The sequence below is a fragment of the Astyanax mexicanus genome, chromosome 4 (assembly GCF_023375975.1).
Source record: "Astyanax mexicanus isolate ESR-SI-001 chromosome 4, AstMex3_surface, whole genome shotgun sequence".
Taxonomy (NCBI): domain Eukaryota; kingdom Metazoa; phylum Chordata; class Actinopteri; order Characiformes; family Acestrorhamphidae; genus Astyanax; species Astyanax mexicanus.
This window is the reverse complement of record NC_064411.1, coordinates 57,363,624-57,382,500: the sequence shown is the minus strand read 5'-3', so window position 1 is coordinate 57,382,500 and position 18,877 is coordinate 57,363,624. Positions and strand designations below refer to the sequence as shown.

At 35.1% G+C, this 18,877-nt stretch overlaps 1 protein-coding gene across 1 annotated transcript in view; it reads right to left on the bottom strand.

Moving 5' to 3' along the window:
- Window positions 1–18,877, bottom strand: part of clcn2a (chloride channel, voltage-sensitive 2a) — a 114,751-nt gene that overhangs the window by 22,213 nt on the left and 73,661 nt on the right. Inside the window, exons 4-14 of the mRNA XM_049476769.1 lie at window positions 18,659–18,787; window positions 18,346–18,479; window positions 17,090–17,167; window positions 16,283–16,288; window positions 12,766–12,789; window positions 10,887–10,965; window positions 9,557–9,682; window positions 7,869–7,953; window positions 5,136–5,237; window positions 4,954–5,038; window positions 2,703–2,858 (exon numbers count right to left, since the gene is read on the bottom strand). Of these exons, the coding sequence (XP_049332726.1) occupies window positions 2,703–2,858; window positions 4,954–5,038; window positions 5,136–5,237; window positions 7,869–7,953; window positions 9,557–9,682; window positions 10,887–10,965; window positions 12,766–12,789; window positions 16,283–16,288; window positions 17,090–17,167; window positions 18,346–18,479; window positions 18,659–18,787 (1,004 nt within the window). The remainder of the gene's footprint in view (window positions 1–2,702; window positions 2,859–4,953; window positions 5,039–5,135; window positions 5,238–7,868; window positions 7,954–9,556; window positions 9,683–10,886; window positions 10,966–12,765; window positions 12,790–16,282; window positions 16,289–17,089; window positions 17,168–18,345; window positions 18,480–18,658; window positions 18,788–18,877) is intronic.

The following is an 18,877-nucleotide window of genomic DNA, read 5'->3' as shown; positions in this document are numbered from 1 at the left end:
TATTTGAGAAATCAGAAAATTAGAAATGGCTGAATTAACAAAAAAAAAAAAGATGCAGAGCTTTCAGACCTCAAAAGTTTCAGTCCCTTTCAGAAAGAGCCGTTTAAGGACTCTGTCACTTTTATGCAAATAAGGTGCTGCTGGCCACACCCCATGTTTACGCTGTGCTTTAAATGGCAAAAAAACGTGTGATAGAAGCACAAAACTAATTATTTGAAAGTGCTTACATCTCCTATCCATATCTGCTGTCTTGCCATGGACAGTAGGTACAGATCCCTACCTCAGACAAAGTCTGCTGGCTAATCCTGCTGCATACTGAACATTGTTGTTTTATTCTATAAACTACAAGACAAAATTTCTCCCAAATTCCAAATAAAAATATTGTCATTTAGAGCATTTATTTGCTATATTAAATGCAAATAAAACAAGTTCATATTTATATTCATAAAGTTTTAAGAGTTTAGAAATCAATATTTGGTGGAATAACCCTGGTTGGTTTTGTATCACAGTTTTTTTAATGCATCTTGGCATCATGTTCTCCTCCACCAGTCTTACACACTGCTTTTGGATAACTTTATGCTGCTTTACTCCTGCATCTTCCTCTTGATTATATTCCAGAGGTTTTCGATTTGGTAAAATCAAGAAAAAAAAATCATTTTTAAGTGCTCTCTTATTTTTAAACCCTGTATAATGATATGTATCATATCGCCACATTCCTGCCAATTCACAGCACTACCGTAGACTGTAGACTGATGGTATAAAATGCTAATTATATTCATTATTATCCAAATACGGGTCTCAATACTTTCTGAAACCACTGTAAAAATAATTAAATAAATAATAAACACTATTTTCCCTCGTTCTCCATTAGAGTTTCTGTGTAAACTGCCTGACTGCCGCACGTGATCACCAGAGCCTGTAATGGTGCACAGTGGAAACCAAATGAATGAAGTGGGATGGAAAGTGGAACACAGGCGTGATGGAAAATGTGATTTCAGAAAAACGCTAAAATCTGATTAAATAGAGCAGAATATGATCAGATCAGCATCAGCCGCTGAACAGCACCTTTAATATACATCACATTTAACCACAAAACAGAGATCTGACTCTGTTAATACATCCAAATATATATATTTATATATACAGAATATAGACTCGCATCCAAGTCCTTAACTCTGGCCACTTAATAATACGACCTCATCCATCAAAATAAGAGTCTTGGCTAAACGACAGTCAGGCTAAAAGTACTGCATTTTACCTCTAGGACTTCATACAACATTTATAACAAAATATAAAACTCTATAATTCATATAAAGACATTTATGAAGGTGAAACTACAGGCATTATAACAGTCTCAGACATTCATAAAAGGAGCTAAGAAATATAGCAGTAAAAAGTTTGGACCTAAAATACAGTGTTTTTTCTTTATTTTTAACCCTTTCAGATCCCTTTCAGATTATATTCTAATAACAGAAAATTATATGAACGCTGTTTTCTGTCTGTAATGCACACATAAAAATACTCTAATACGACAGATAGATAGATAGATAGATAGATAGATAGATAGATAGATAGATAGATAGATAGATAGATAGATAGATAGATAGATATGACATTTTGAATTTATTTTAAGGTCCATTGCATTGGATGCCTGTTAAACATATTATATTACATAAAAGTTCTCGCAACCATATCTGCTGACTTGAGACGGGCAGTAGGTACAGATCCCTCCCTCAGACGAAGTCTGCTGGCTAATTCTGTTTTGTACTGTGTACTTTCTGAGGTTCTCTACCAGCTGATCCAAATGCCTGTTAAACATTTTATATTACATTACATTTAGTTTTTTTTCCAGTGCAGTGGGCGGGGCTAATCTAATGTTTCATTGGCTTGCGTATTTTTTTATTGGCTGGTTCATGGTTCTATTCTGATGGACAACAGATCTCAATTAGTGTTCTGTGCAACAAAACATCAAAGAAAAGAATAAGAAAATACATGATATATGATGTCCATTGTAATAGAGGCAGGGTCTGAAAGGGTTAAAAAAAAGATTTTAATACTATGAAGAAAAACATACGAAATTATTTAGTAAAGAATAAAAAGTTATAAACAAACCAGAATGTTTTATATTTCACATTTTCTCAGTCAGCTTTATGAGGTAGAGTCTCCTAGAATTTAGGCTTTCAGTTAACAGCTGTGCTGAACTTAATTAAAAGTATTTTTTGTCAGTAAGAAACTTCTTCTACTTTCTTTAATTAATGTAATAAACATATAGTATGAAAATAGTTCTTCTCACATATTTGCAACAACCACCCCCTACAAAAACTAAAACTAAAACTAAATTGCAGTGTTATATTTAATGTTATGTAAAATTATTGTGTTTTATATGTTGGTCTTTAAAAAGTAGTAAAGTAGTGAAACATTAAAAAAAGTTTGAATATGTTTTTTTTTTATGAAAAACAAGTGAATTATGCTATTTGAACCATTATCTGTTAGAGGTAAGGAACACTGTTGCACTAATCTGGCACTAATCAGACTGCCTCCAGGAAAGGAACTGCAAGATTTCAGTATTTTGGTTTGTTTAACACTGTTTTTAAGTTACTACATGATTCATTATTATGTGTTCCTTCATAATCTGATAGATCACTACACTATTCATGTACAGGAAATGTAGGGAATCTGTAAGAGCAGAAATGGACTCGTACCTTCATGACGATGAAGAGGAGGAGTGTGATGAAGACGCTGACCTGCGGATGCTTCCAGGCCTGAGGGTGGCCGGAGTACTCGAACTCCTCGGCCACGCCCTGCTTATACCAGGTCCGGTTATCGAACAGCGCCACCAACGACTCGTGCTGAGTCAGCTTAAAGAGGAGGGGATAACAGCTACTGATTAACAACTGATCAATCAATCAATCAATCAATCAATCAATTAATCAATTAATCAATCACACCTTTCTATACGGGTCCACAGTCTGTTCTTCACTCCACTGAAGTACAGAGTTATACAGGAGTTTCAGGGAAGTTTCTCCAGCACTAAGGCTGGGTGCAGCAGCATTAGCATTAGCCGCTAACCACAGCGCTAAGTGCTAGCTCTTTCCCCGTTTAGCGGTGAGTATATCAGACTGTATTCTGTGTGTTTATCATGTTAAAACTAGCTATATGTGAAGAAATGCTAGCTAATATCATGCCATACCTGTCAAGTCTCCCGTTTTGGCCGGGAAACTACCGTATTTTACTCCTCTTCCCCGCCGTCCTCCCGTATTATTATTTTCCCGTAAATTTCCCGTATTATATTAAGATTAAAAAATATATATTATTGAGGAGACAGGGCACTGACCGCGCTGTGTCTCTTAACCAATCGTGGAGCCGGTTCAAGGAGAAAGTCCCGCCTTTCAGGAGAAACAGCCAATCAGCTTGCAAAGGAGGGTCAGTGTGGTGAAGCCCCCCCCCCGTCGCGGTGAGTTCAGGCAGCTAGTCGGAGCTGCTGATGTTAAAACAGATCTGGATATACAGCGATTTTTCTAAAAGAAAGGTAACGGTAGGCTAATCATGTAAACTGTGATGAGATTTTTCTGATAGCCGCTTAAAAATACTCCGAAATAAAACACACAGATTAAACCTTTTAAAATAAAAAAAATTACAGCTTGTGACTCAGTTTAACTAGAAAATGTGGAGAGGACCGAAATGACCTGAACTAATCAGGGGTTGAGTGATCAAAAGAAAGAAGTTTAAATTAAAAATTATTGTGTAGGTCCCTTAGGACTAATTTTTACTGATGAAATATGTGTGGTCCATGTCCTTTTAGTAAAAGCTCATAATACTATTTTTAGGTCACCTACAGTCATTTTGCAGAATTTGTGCACCCTTTCTTCAATTTTAAATCTATTAAATAAATAAAAAATATATAATATAAAAGAGTGCATTTATTACAAAAAAAGACATGAAATCTTACTTTTTTTAATATCTAGAAAAGTATTTTTAATTTAACTGTATTAAAAGAATGACATATGTAGGAATGTCCACAACATTTCAGATTCTGATAATCTAATTGTAGTGTGTAAGTGGTTCACATGTGGTTATTTTAGATTTTTTGTAAACCTGTTTTAAAATGTAAGGGATACTGAACCTTCGTTGGGCTGGTGGGACGGCTTTAAGCGGACAGAGGAAAATATCCCTTATTTTTAAATCTAAAACTTGACAGGTATGTATCATGCTAGCTTACTGGAACACTCAGTGTTCCTCAGAGTAGCACTTCCAGACAGCAGTCAGTCAGCATTAGCGGTTAGTCGCTAATATATAAGATGTATTTAGCCCTATTTAAAGGTGATTGGCAACTGTAGGCTGCGATGCTCATTGCTATCTTACAAATATCAGCAGAGCTTCTGAATATATCTACACTGATGGTCGTGGTGTTCTGGAAATGAGGTGTGTTCAGGTACATTTCTGGAGTTTTGCTTATTTATCTTGGTAACAGAAAACACAGGAGCTCCACTGACTGATTAGAACCCTGACAAGAATCAACATTCGGACGTTCATCGCTATCTTGGTGATGAAAGCGCTTTTACATCAACAATAAACAGAATAGTAAATAAAATAACATTGCTGTTCCCGTAAATGAGCTGCTGGAGCTCCTTCACAGCGTCAACCAGCAGCTCAGTTTCCTCTGCTGAGAAGAGTTTGTTGGACACGTCCAGGTAGCTGCACCGTTACAATAGCAATCCACCAAAGTCAGAGCTCACCTGACTCTTAAAGAGAATGGTGAGCAGGAGACACCCTGATTGGTTTACTTCATGTTACGCCCAAAATTAACCACACCCATGATTAATTATGATAATTTTGAGTCGCATAAGGTGTACTTTTCCCGTGGTTACGATAGCAAAGACTCACTGTTTCCAACGTATCCAGACCACCGGGATACCTATTTAAACTTTACATCACTACAGGGTAAAGACAGACCTGTCCTGCCATGAACTGTCCGAACCCCGGGGGGAAGGTGAGGGTGGACACCAGCAGAGTGACCAGAGCGGGATACACCAATCGCCTGACAGACAGAAAGAAAATTAGCATATTAATATAATCTTATTATTAGTAAACTACAGCTGATAAGTTTAATAAAGATTATAATTATAAAACTTTACTTTTTCAGCAGGAACTTGTTGATGGTTTTCTGCTTCCTCATGGACTCTACGATCAGTCTGTTCAGATAGACGAACAGAGCTCCCCCGAACCCACTCGCTATCCTGAGAGCAGACAGACAGGCGTCAGACAGACAGCTGAGGACCACAGACACTCCTGAACATCACAGTTAATCAGACAGACAGGTTCTGTATCTGACGTCTGATTTTTTAAATAGGAAAATATCGCTAACAAACACTGGACCCAACAACAGCGTCTGTCTCGGGAACTTCATTAGTTTAATAAGTGGGTGTGGTTTAGTTTAATAAGTGGGTGTGGTTTAGTTTGGTCAGTGGGTGTGGTTTTGTTTGGGAAGAAGGTGTGGTTTTGTTTGGAAAGTAGGTGTGGTTTAGTTTGATAAGTTGGTGTGGTTTAGTTTGGTAAGTGGGTGTGGTTTAGTTTGGTAAGTGGGTGTGGTTTAGTTTGGTAAGTGGGTGTGGTTTTGTTTGGGAAGAAGGTGTGGTTTTGTTTGGTAAGTAGGTGTGGTTTAGTTTGATAAGTTGGTGTGGTTTAGTTTGGTAAGTGGGTGTGGTTTAGTTTGGTAAGTGGGTGTGGTTTAGTTTGGTAAGTAGTTGTGGTTTAGTTTGATAAGTGGGTGTGGTTTAGTTTGGTAAGAGGGTGTGGTTTAGTTTGGTAAGTAGTTGTGGTTTAGTTTGGTAAGTGGGTGTGGTTTAGTTTGGTAAGTGGGTGTGGTTTAGTTTGGTAAGTGGGTGTGGTTTAGTTTGGTAAGTAGTTGTGGTTTAGTTTGATAAGTTGGTGTGGTTTAGTTTGGTAAGTGGGTGTGGTTTAGTTTGGTAAGTGGGTGTGGTTTAGTTTGGTAAGTAGTTGTGGTTTAGTTTGGTAAGTGGGTGTGGTTTTGTTGGTTAAGTGGGTGTGGTTTAATTTGGTAAGTGGGTGTGGTTTAGTTTGATAAGTTGGCGTGGTTTAGTTTGGTAAGTGGGTGTGGTTTTGTTTGGGAAGAAGGTGTGGTTTTGTTTGGTAAGTAGGTGTGGTTTAGTTTGATAAGTTGGTGTGGTTTAGTTTGGTAAGTGGGTGTGGTTTAGTTTGGTAAGTGGGTGTGGTTTAGTTTGGTAAGTGGGTGTGGTTTTGTTTGGGAAGAAGGTGTGGTTTTGTTTGGTAAGTAGGTGTGGTTTAGTTTGATAAGTTGGTGTGGTTTAGTTTGGTAAGTGGGTGCGGTTTAGTTTGGTAAGTGGGTGTGGTTTTGTTTGGGAAAAAGGTGTGGTTTAGTTTGGTAAGTGGGTGTGGTTTTGTTGGTTAAGTGGGTGTGGTTTAATTTGGTAAGTGGGTGTGGTTTAGTTTGTTAAATGGGTGTGGTTAAGTTTGATAAACGGGTGTGGGTAGTGTGGGGTATAGAGTTAGGTAGTGTGGTGTAGTGAAGGGATTAGTGCTTGTGTGGGTCATAGTGTGGAGTATAGTGTTAAGTAGTATGGGGTATAATGTTAGGTAGATATTGTGGGGTATTGTGTAGATAGTGTAGGCTAGTGTACGGTATAGTGTTAGATAGATAGTGTGTTGTATTGTGGGGTATAGTGTGGTGTAGTGTGGGTTATAGTGTTAGGTAGCGTGGTGTATAGTGTTAGGTAGTGTGGTGTAGTGTGGGGTATAGTGTTAGGTAGTGTGAAGTAATGTAGGGAAGTGTACGGTATAGTGTTAGAGTTGTAGTGTGGGGTATTGTGTTAGGTAATGTGGGGTATAGTGTTAGGTAGTGTGAAGTAATGTAGGGAATAGTGTTAGGTAATGTGGGTTATAGTGTTAGGTAGTGTGGGGAAGTGTTTGGTAGTGTGGTGTAGGGTATTGTGGGGTAGTGTAGGATATAGTGTTAAGTAATGTGGGGTATAGTATGTGGTAGTGTGGGGTATAGTTTTAGGTAGATAGTGTGGGGTAGTGTTGGGTATAGTGTTAGGTAGTGTGGGGTATAGTGTGTGGTAGTGTGAAGTAGTGTGGCACAGTGTGGGTATAGTGTGGAGTGTGAGAAGTAGTGAGGGTATAGTGTGGGGTATAGTGTGTGGTAGTGTGGGGTACAGTGTTAGGTAGTTTGGGGAAGTGTTTGGCAGTGTGGTGTAGAGTATAGTGTTAAATAGTGTGAGGTAGGATTGGGTTTAGTGTGGGGTACAGTGTTAGGTAGTGTGGGGTATAGTGTGGGGGTAGTGTGAGGTAGGGTTGGGTATAGTGTGGGGTAAAGTATTAGGTAGATAGTGTGGGGTATAGTATTAGGTAGATAGTGTGGGGTATAGTGTAAGGTTAATACTGTGGGGTATAGTATTAGGTAGATAGTGTGGGGTATAGTGTTAGGTTGATACTGTGGGGTATAGTGTTAGGTAGACAGTGTGGGGTATAGTGTTAGTTAGATAGTGTGGGGTATAGTGTTAGGTAGATAGTGTGGGGTATAGTGTGTATAAATCAGTGTATAAAATTTAATATTCTGCTGGTGTTGAGTGATAATAAACAGCGCTGTGTTTAAAGCAGATTAAAGTGTGGATGAATGAAAGCGGATTTGAATCTGAATCAGTGTAAACACTCTGAGTGTAAACGCTGGGTCTGCAGGTTAGAGTGTAGTTAGTGATGATTCAGATTATAAACTGTTATAAATGGGACGAGTGCGGCGGTGCTGAATCCCGGCCAGGACTGATCAGTATTTGGGACGCGGCCGAAGCTCCGGCTCCGTCCAGAATCACCATTCATAATAAATCACCTACCCCAACACCACAAACGCCGGCAACTCCTGCAGATCAAACGGGAAATCCAACCGGAACCGGGTCTTAAACAGAGCCGTGATCGTCTCTGAGAGAGAGACAGACAGAGAGAGAGACAGAGAGAGATAAATTATTTAGTATCCACTATGAATCATTTCATAACTAAATTAAAATATTAATTATTATCATCTACTAATAAACTATTCAAGATCCACTGTTAATTATTCTGTAACTAATAATTCACTATCCGCTATGAATTTTTATTGTCCAAAAATGATCTATTAATTATTCAGTATCCACTATGTACTATTGAGAGTCCACTATAAATCATTTGACAACTAAACACTCTCATGTATATACTGTGTCGCTAAAAAAGACTGAGTATCCGGAATTATTCTCTATCTACTTTTATGTATTCAGAGTAGCTATAAAAGACTGATTATGCAGTCTGAATTATTCTATGTCTACTCTTATGTATATACAGTTTCGCTAGAAAAGATTGAGTGTCCGGTATGGATTATTCTATATTTACTTTTATGTATTCAGAGTAGCTATAAAAGACTGATTATGCAGTCTGAATTATTCTACGTTTTCTCTTATGTATATACAGTGTCGCTATAAAAGACTGAGTATCTGGTATAAATTATTCTGTCTACTCTTATGTATATACAGTTTCTCTATAAAAGATCAAGTATCCAGTATGAGATTGAGTATCAAGTATGGATTATTCTATATTTACTCTTATGTATACAGTGTCACTATAAAACACTGAGTATCCAGTATGAAGTATTCTAGATCTACTCTTATGTATATACAGTATCGATATAAAAGACTGAGTATCCAGCATGAATTTATCTATATCTACTCTTACATATACAGTGTCGCTAAAAAAGACGGTATCCGGTATGGATTATTCTACGTTTTCTCTTATGTATATACAGTGTCGCTATAAAATATTGAGTATCCGGTATGGATTATTCTATGTTCACTCTTATGTATACAGTGTTGCTGAAAAAGACTGAGTATCCGGAATTATTTTCTATATCTACTCTTATGTATACACAGTGTCGCTATAAAAGATTGAGTATCCAGCATAAATTATTCTATATCTACTCTTATGTACACAGTTTCGCTATAAAAGACTGAGTATCCAGTATGAGATTGAGTATCAAGTATGGATTACTCTTTATTTACTCTTATGAATACAGTGTTGCTATAAAACATTAATTATCCAGTATGAATTATTCTAGATCTACTCTTATGTATATACAGTATCGCTATAAAGACTGAGTATCCAGCATGAATTTTTCTATATCTACTCTTACATATACAGTGTTGCTACAAAAGACTGAGTATCCGGTATGGATTATTCTATGTTTACTCTTATGTATACAGTGTCGCTTTAAAAGATCAAGTATCCAGTATGAGACTGGGTATCAAGTTTGAAGTATCTAGTAAAAATTATTGTATATCTACTTTTACGTATACAGTGTTGATTGAGTATTCAGTATGAATTATTCTATATCTACTCTTATGTATACAGTTTCGCTATAAAAGATTGAGTATCCCAAATTAATTATTCTATATCTAAATTTATATACACACTGTTTTGCTATAAAAGATGGAGTATCCAGTATGAATGATTGTGTATTAAGTATCCAGTGTGAATTGTTCAGTAGGCACTCCCTCACCCTCGTCTTTGTTCCACACTGCCAGCACTCTGAAGATGAAGGCGCTGAAAGTGGCGGCGAAGAAACCCCTCCAGTAGTTCCTCACCGCGAAGAACGTGGACGTCACCTCGATACTGAACAGCACACCTGCCGCAATACAGAATATCCATAATACCCATCAACCAGAACATTATGACCGCGGTGATTAGCACTGATTAGCATGCTGGTGGTGTACGTTTTATGGACATTTTTTTAATAGCAAGTAAAAAAAATGTTAATAGTTCTTAAGCAAGCAAATAGTAGCGAAATATAAAAAAATAAAGAAGAAAAAATAAACTAAACTACAAAAACGAGACGAGAAAAAAACAAGCAAAGAAAACTAGATTAAGAAAACAGAACTAAGAAGACTAAACAGATTGAACTTTACTAACAATAAAAAAAGAAACCAAGAACAAGCAGCACTCAAATAATACAAAAAACTAGACAAGAAACACTAAAACAAAGGGGCTTATAAACACACAGAGGGTGAGGAACACCTGGGGCTGGTAACGAGGGGGCGGGGTTACAAACAAGACAGATAAGAACACTAATGACTAGAGCAGGACTGGGGCGGAGACAAGACAACAACAAAAAAAAGACCAAGTTCCCAATTTCTCAATCTAGCTAACTTTCCTCTTCCACCTTAAATGGTGCAACATATGGCAGAGGCTGCAGCATTTAAGGTGGAATTGATTTTTTTTTTTTTAATTAAAAATTAAATTTAAAAACATGAATTAAAGCTAATAAAAGCTAATTTTAGCTCCTCATCAAATAGGAATTTAGGAATATACAGTAATTATTAATTGCTGCACCTGTGATTATTAATAAAGGCCTGATAAAGCCCCAGCATTCACTAGTGAATCTGCAGCAGTTAGGTTGCTGAACTTTAGCGCTCCACTGCTATAACTATATCTAGATCAGGTTCTTGAAGGGTTTATTTATATCTAATTATTTTATTAGGAGGAGGATTTCACTCCTTTTCTTTATAACTCTATTCAACTCGAGATGAAGGGTTACACTCAAAAATAAGTAATTATAGAAACAGAATGTCCAATAGGATCAGAGGAGCTGATATAATAAAAATTAATGGGTGTAGAAACAAGAAGGTGGTCATAATGTTATGCTGGATCGGTGTACAGGACGGTATCTGTTTTTTATGTTTTTCTTTCTTATTTGAGAAAAGTTGGAATAATAAGAATAAAGAAGTCCTAAACCTTGTTTTTGTGCAGCTTCAGCAGTAATTGAATAAGGATTGATTGAGTTGTGGGTAATTGAGTTACAGGTCAAATTACTGAACTGCAGTACCAGTTACCTCCTATAGGGGCAGCAAAGCAGCATCCGACTCCTACCGCACACGCCGCCGACAGCATCTCCGTATTCCTCAGCTCGTTCTACAACACACACACATACCACACACACCACACAAATACACAACACACACACACACACACACCAAACACATACCACACACACACACATACCACACACTCACACACTGTACAGAGCATTCTTATACAGTATAATGTAATAATTAAAGAATTAAACTAGGATACACTTTTCTACACACACTACCCCACACTACCTCACACTATCCCATAATACCCACACACTACCTCACACTAACCCACAATACCCACACTATCCCATAATATGACACAAAACCCATGCTACTCCTCAATACTCCACACTACGCCACACAATACTCCATTACACCCACAATGCCGCACAGTAGTACCCCACACTACCTCATACTATCTCACAGTACTCAGTACTACCTAACAATACCCATGCTATTTCTCACTACTCCTCAAACTAACCCATACTACCTCACTAACCCACACTACCTCACATTACCCCACACTACCTTAGACTACCCCACACTACCTCACACTATCTCTCAATACCCCACACTACCTTACACACTATCCCGACACTACCTCATACTACCCCACAATACCCACCAACACTACCCCATACTACCTCAAACTATAACACACTACCTCATACTACCTCACAATACCCCCACACTAACCCTCAATACCCCACACTACCTCATACTACCTTACACTACCTTACAATAACCCACACAAATAATCTCACACTATCCCATAATTCCCATAATATCCCACAATACCTCACAATGCTACTCCTCAATACTCCACACTACCCCACACAATACTCCATTACACCCACAATACCACACAATTATACCCCACACTATCTCACACTGTCCCATAATTCCCATAATATCCCACAATATATAACAATGCTACTCCACAATACTCCACACTACCCCTCAATAACCCACACTACCACCCCCTCCCCATAGTAACCCACACTACTCTTCAATACCACACATTGCTGTTAATGAGCGTTGTCATTAAATCTGCATGTTTTTGTTTGTGGATAAAAAAAAGATCATTATGCCAAAAAAACATCAGACCAAGAAACCGCACACTAAACATTAAAGGGCCCATATCCTGCATTTTTACCATAGTACAATTTTACAATAGTAAAATTAAATAATTATCATAATAGACTGTGACAACAAAAAATCAAGTGATGTCACAGAGCCAACACATCTATGTCTGTGACATCACGGTCATGCAGCTTGCCATCAGCTGCCAGAGCCCTGAGAGAGCACAGTGGGTCTTGCTCTCTCTCTCTGGGTGGGTATAGTACAGTAGATGGTGCTCTCTCTTTCCCCTCATCACTTCTAGGGTGATGTGGATCAGCACAAGGCTGCGTCTGTGAGCTGCTGTATCAGAACCGAGTTGCTGTGCTTTCCTTCAAGCTTTCCTCTTTGAAAAGAGGTGGAGTCTGACTTCACATGTATCGGAGGAGATGTGTTCTAGTCTTCACACTCCTGGTGTTGTGGCATCGCTAGTGATAGGGGGATATACAGCTGAGTAGCAGCTGGATGGGTGGGGCAATCGGCAGGATAAATTGGGAGAAAATTTTTAAATAAAAGTTATATTTATTGACTATATAGATAATATAAGATATTATACAGTACAGTAACATGTTTTTACTGATATGGGCCCTTTAAATAAAGTAAAATCACAGATGGGGGAAAGTGAAATAATAAAATAAGAGTCTCTGTTAGCTGATAGTTGAGGATAAACAGAAGGATTGAAGGATAACAGGAAGCTGTTTGGTGACGTAGAAACATCGACTCTTCGTACTCTTACCTTGTTTCCCTCAAACGGCTCTTCCTTCAGCGGTAAGTGAAAATAGACATGGATACAAGTGAGTACCTGAACATTACTTACGCTTTAATATATCTATATATTTAATACATCTATTTATTTAATATATCTATATATTTAATACATCTATTTATTTATTACATATATTTATTTAATACATCTATTTATTTATTACATATATTTATTTAATACATCTATTTATTCAATACATCTATTTATTTAATACATCTATTTATTCAATACATCTATTTATTTAATACATCTATTTATTTAATACGTATATTTATTTAATACATCTATTTATTCAATACATCTATTTATTTAATACATCTATTTACTTATTTAATAAATATATTTATTTCATACATATATATTTTTTAATATATATATTCTTAATACAGCTATTTATTTAATACATATATTTATTTAATACATATATTTATTTAATACATCTATTTATTTATTACATCTACTTATTTATTACATCTACTTATTTAATAAATATATTTATTTAATACATATATATTTTTAATATATATATTCTTAATACAGCTATTTATTTAATACATATATTTATTTATTACATATATTTATTTAATACATATATTTTTTTATTGCATCTATTTATTTAATACATCTAGAATTTATCTTCTGATAGATACCTGCTCCCAGGTTTAGGATTTTAACGATATTCAGAAGAAGATAAAAGTTATCAGGAATAATAAATGATTATAAATCTGATATGGATAATATTTACTGAGCTGGATGTCTCAGCATGGAGTTGTAGAGGTTCCTAATGAAGTCCTGTGATAATACATCCCATCTTATCTCAACTGGCAGTAGGCATGGTGCCAATACATTCATGTTTATTTATCTGCTTTATAGAGTCCTATTCTATTGGCAATTGATACATTATATTTATGACTTACTATCTCATAGTTTACACTTACTATCACAATTAAAATCATACTATCTCACAGTTATGACTTAATCATACTCATACTGATTTACAGTAATGACTTACTATTTCAATCATAATCTTACTATCTCATAGTAATTACTATCTCAATCAGAATCTATCTTATAGTTAACAAAAATAATACTACTACTATCTCATAGTAATGACTTACTATCTCAATCATAATCTTACTGTCTCACAGTTATTACATTCTATCAGTTATAATCTTACTATCTCACTAATATTACTTTCTATCTCAGTCATAATCTTACTATCTCATGTCATGACTTACTATCTCAATCATAATTTTACTGTCTAACAGTTATGAATTTCTATCTCAGTCATAATTTTACTATCTGACAGTAATTAGGTTTTATCTTAATCATTATCTTTCTATAACTGGTAACTGAGATAGTAAAGTTATGATTGAAATACTACAGCATAGTATGATTACGTCATAACTGTGAGATAGTCAGTCATAACTGAGATATTAAGTCAACTGAGATAGTATGTCATTATGATAACTATGATATAAGTAGTCAAAATTGGTAAAGCAAATTATAACTGTGTGACAGTATGACTGAGAGTGTAGTTATGAGATAGTAAATTATAAGTATGAGATAGTAAGTCATAACTTTGAGATATTAAGTCAACCAAGACAGTAAGTTATCATAACTATGATATAAATATTCAAAATTGGTATAGTAAGAGATAGTGTACTAATATACTGTGAGATAGTAAGATTTTGATTGTGAGATAGAAAGTGGTAACTATGAGAAAGTAAGAGAGAACTATGAGATAGTAAGAGAGAACTATGAGATAGTAAGAGAGAACTATGAGATAGTAAGAGAGAACTATGAGATAGTAAGATTTTGATTGTGAGATAGAAAGTGATAACTATGAGATAGTAAGAGAGAACTATGAGATAGTAAGAGAGAACTATGAGATAGTAAGATTTTGATTGTGAGATAGAAAGTGATAACTATGAGATAGTAAGAGAGAACTATGAGATAGTAAGTCATTTATCATTTATTATTCCTGCTAACTTACAATCCCACACTTCCCTCTGTGTGCAGATATATTTTATTTTATTTTATTTTATTTTTTATGGTAGGTGTGTGTGTGTTTTAAAACACACTCTATATTCACACACTCCTGAATCTTATTTTAGCGGTTCTGATAATGCGCTGAAGTTTCGCTGGAAGCTGATAATTGGACGAGCTTTTCACAGCCAATTATCAACCGATGCAACGTTTTAAATCACCCGCATAATTAATTAATGCCGACGCAGGCGTCTAATTCCCATTCCATTTTCATCCACATCGTCCGGAAAAACGTTTCCGGCCCAAAATAACCCGAATCCCGAGGGTCTGACTACACTCTGATCAATTATAATAACCAGCTAATTCAAGCTTTCTCCCGCCTAATAATCAAAACTAACACACTACACACACATTACACACACTCTACACACACACACTACACACACACTACACACACGTCACGACTGCAGACGCATATAAACACAATATATTCACTGTTTCTCCTGAAATTAAGGGAATTAAAAAAAAAAGTTTATCCTTTAATCTTTTTTATTGTAGTAACTGTATCTACTGTCCACAGAACTCCTGACTTACTATCTCATAGATATTACCTACTATCTCAGTTGACCTACCATCTCCTAGATATGACTTTCTGCCCCAAATGTGCCTTTTATATCTCAATTCTGACTAATTATATCCTTATATAATTTACTATCTCAATCATATACTAACTATCTCACAGTTATGACTTTTGATTTCAATTATAATCTTACTATCTACAGTTATCTCAAACATAATCTTACTATTTCATGGATATGATGTACTATTTCAATCATAATCATACTCATAGATAGTATATAGTCATCTCATAGTTATAACTTTCAATCTTAATCATAACCTTACTATCTCAAAGTTATGACATTCTATCTCATAATCACATATATCTTACAATATTGTAGTTATGCCTTACCATCTTAGTCATAACCTTAATACCTTCAATGTAATGACTTATAATCTCAATTGTAAGCCTACTATTTTACAGTTATGACTTACTATCTCAATGTTATGATTACTATCTCATAATTAAAATCTTACAATGTCGTAGTCATGCCTATCTCACTATCTCAATCTCAACCTTACTATCTCACTGTTATAACTTTCAATCTCAATAATGTCTTACTATCTTAATCATGACCTTACTATCTCAAAGACTTTTAATCTCAATCATTATCATACTATCTCATGGTTATGACTATCTCAGTTATAAATTTCAATCTCAGTCATAATCTTACTATTTTGCAGTTATGACTCACAATCTCAATCATAGTTATGACTTAATATCTCACTATCCCAATTCTGACTAAATATATCATAGTTGTAACGTACTATCTCAGTTAACTAAGTATCTCGTAGTTATCGAAATCACAATCTTTTCATAACTATGACTGAGACTGAGACTATATTAGTTGGCTTAATGGCATTATCTTATATTTCTGACTTTTATCTCAGTTTTGACTTATCTTACAGTTAATGTAGTATCTCGTTATTTTATCATTTTATCATAATTGTACTATCTCATAGTTATAACTTTAGATCTCAATCATAACTTTACTACCTCAAATATATAATATTTACGTACGATATCATAAATATACATGGTGGTTCTGCTGGTGTTTCTGTGCTGTAGGTGTGATTTATTTCTGTTTTTAAGGTGGAATAAAGTGTTTTATTTGCAGCTGGGACTGTTTTGTGGGACCGGTTCTGTAGAAACAGCAGTATTGATCACTTTACACAGAGCTGAGAGCTGGATCAGCGCCAGAGATCTATAAACACAAATCTCACAGAGCTCTCGCAAACCTTATACTCTGAGAATCGAGGTTATATATCCACCTCGAGAACATCGAGTAATTATTCTATTCTTGACTAAATATATCATAGCACTGACTTATTATCTCAGTTGACCTACTATCTCATAATTCTTACTTACTATCTCATAATTGCGATGCAATATTTCATACTTGTTGACTTATTTTACAGTTATAACTTAATATCTCGTAATTTAGAAAGATTATTTTGGCAAACTATAAATAATAATAATACATAACAAATGTTTTTGCAGGGTTTTTTTTTCAGTAAGTCGCTAAGTGCCAGCTAGCGTTAGCATAGTTATAAATGCTGGACTCATGCTGGAGTTTTAAGTCAGGATTTTCAGTAAACTACTCTGAGATAGTTTGAGATAAGCACTGGAATAGTATACAATCAACACAAGCAGATAAATAATAAAGAATATAATATTATCTCTTACCAGGTAGATTCCTCCAAACAGAGCCATGAATTTACTGAGGAGAGCAGCACACAGACTCGCCACGTGAACAAACGGACCCTGAGGAAAAATACACACAAGTGAAATTAAAATAATGTAGCATTTTAACTGTTTTTCTACCCAGTTTAGAAGAAAAATCACCCTTTCACTGGAGCAAAGAGGCGGAGCCTAACTCCTGAAAATCAACTCCAACCCATAATCCCCCCTCAACCAAACTTTACACTCAATTCAGCAAGACTACCGTTCTCCCAGTTATGACCTCAAGAGCTCATATTTTTTCTTATGCAACATTTCATATCTAAAATAGATTACGAGATATTAAAACCTCATCATTTTAATATTACAAATATCCAAAATATTTAAAATATTACAAATATCCCAAATATTTCCAAATATCCCAAATATTCAAAATATTACAAATATCCAAAATACTACAAATATTACAAATATTACAAATATCCCAAATATTAAACATTTTACAAATATCCCAAATATTAAAAATATTACAAATATCCCAAATATTAAAAATATTACAAATATTACAAATATCCCAAATATTAAAAATATTACAAATATCCCAAATATTAAAAATATTACAGATATCCAAAATATTACAAATATTACAAATATCCAAAATATTACAAATATTACAAATATCCAAAATATTACAAATATCCCAAATATTACAAATATTACAAATATCCCAAATATTAAAAATCTCCCAAATATCCAAAATATTAAAAATCTCCCAAATATTACAAATATTACAAATATCCCAAATATTAAAAATCTCCGAAATATCCAAAATATTAAAAATCTCCCAAATATTACAAATATTACAAATATCCCAAATATTAAAAATCTCCCAAATATCCAAAATATTACAAATATTCTAAATATTCAAAACATTACAAATATTCTAAATAATTCCAAATATCACAAAATTCTAAATATTGCAAATTTACCAAATATTTAAAATATCCCAAATATTTATAATATCCCAAAAATTATAAATATTTCCAAATATCACAAATATTCAAAATATTACAAATATCACTAATATCATAGATATTTCCAAATATTCAAAATAATATAATAATATTATAATAATATTCAAAATATCCTAAATATCCCACATTTTCCAAATATCCCAAATACTTCAAATATTCCAAATATCTAAAATATTTTAAATATCTCAAATCTTAAATAAGAATCTGATTGTTCGGCTGAACTCTCACCTCTTTACCCAGAGGCATCCCGCTGCCCAGAGCACAGGTCAGTCCGATCACTTTCGCCACAAAGGTTTTAAAGGTGAGGTACTCCTTCAGCACCACCCCCCGGAGGATGGTCTTCATCTCAGGAATCCCAGAGCCTGCAGGACCAGAGCATATTTAAATATATAAATAAATATATAGTGAGGATATCAGGTGCTAGATTTTGCGTATCTCACCCACGGCCTGCGGGGCGAGAGGATATTTAAATAAATATAAATACTGTAGTAAATATATAGTGAGGATATCAGGTGCTAGATACGTGTTTTGCGTGTCTCACCCACGGCCTGCGGGGCGAGGATCTGCGTGAACCCTGCGGAGAAGGTGATGAGGACCACAGGATACGTGACCCAGGCCAGATACTGCAGCAGCATGTTACTGTCCAGACCTCCGTACATCCACTTCTGTGCTACACACACAAACACCACACACAACATATATTCATATATTTATATATACATATATTCAGCACAGACGCTCAAAACATCATCTGATGCAC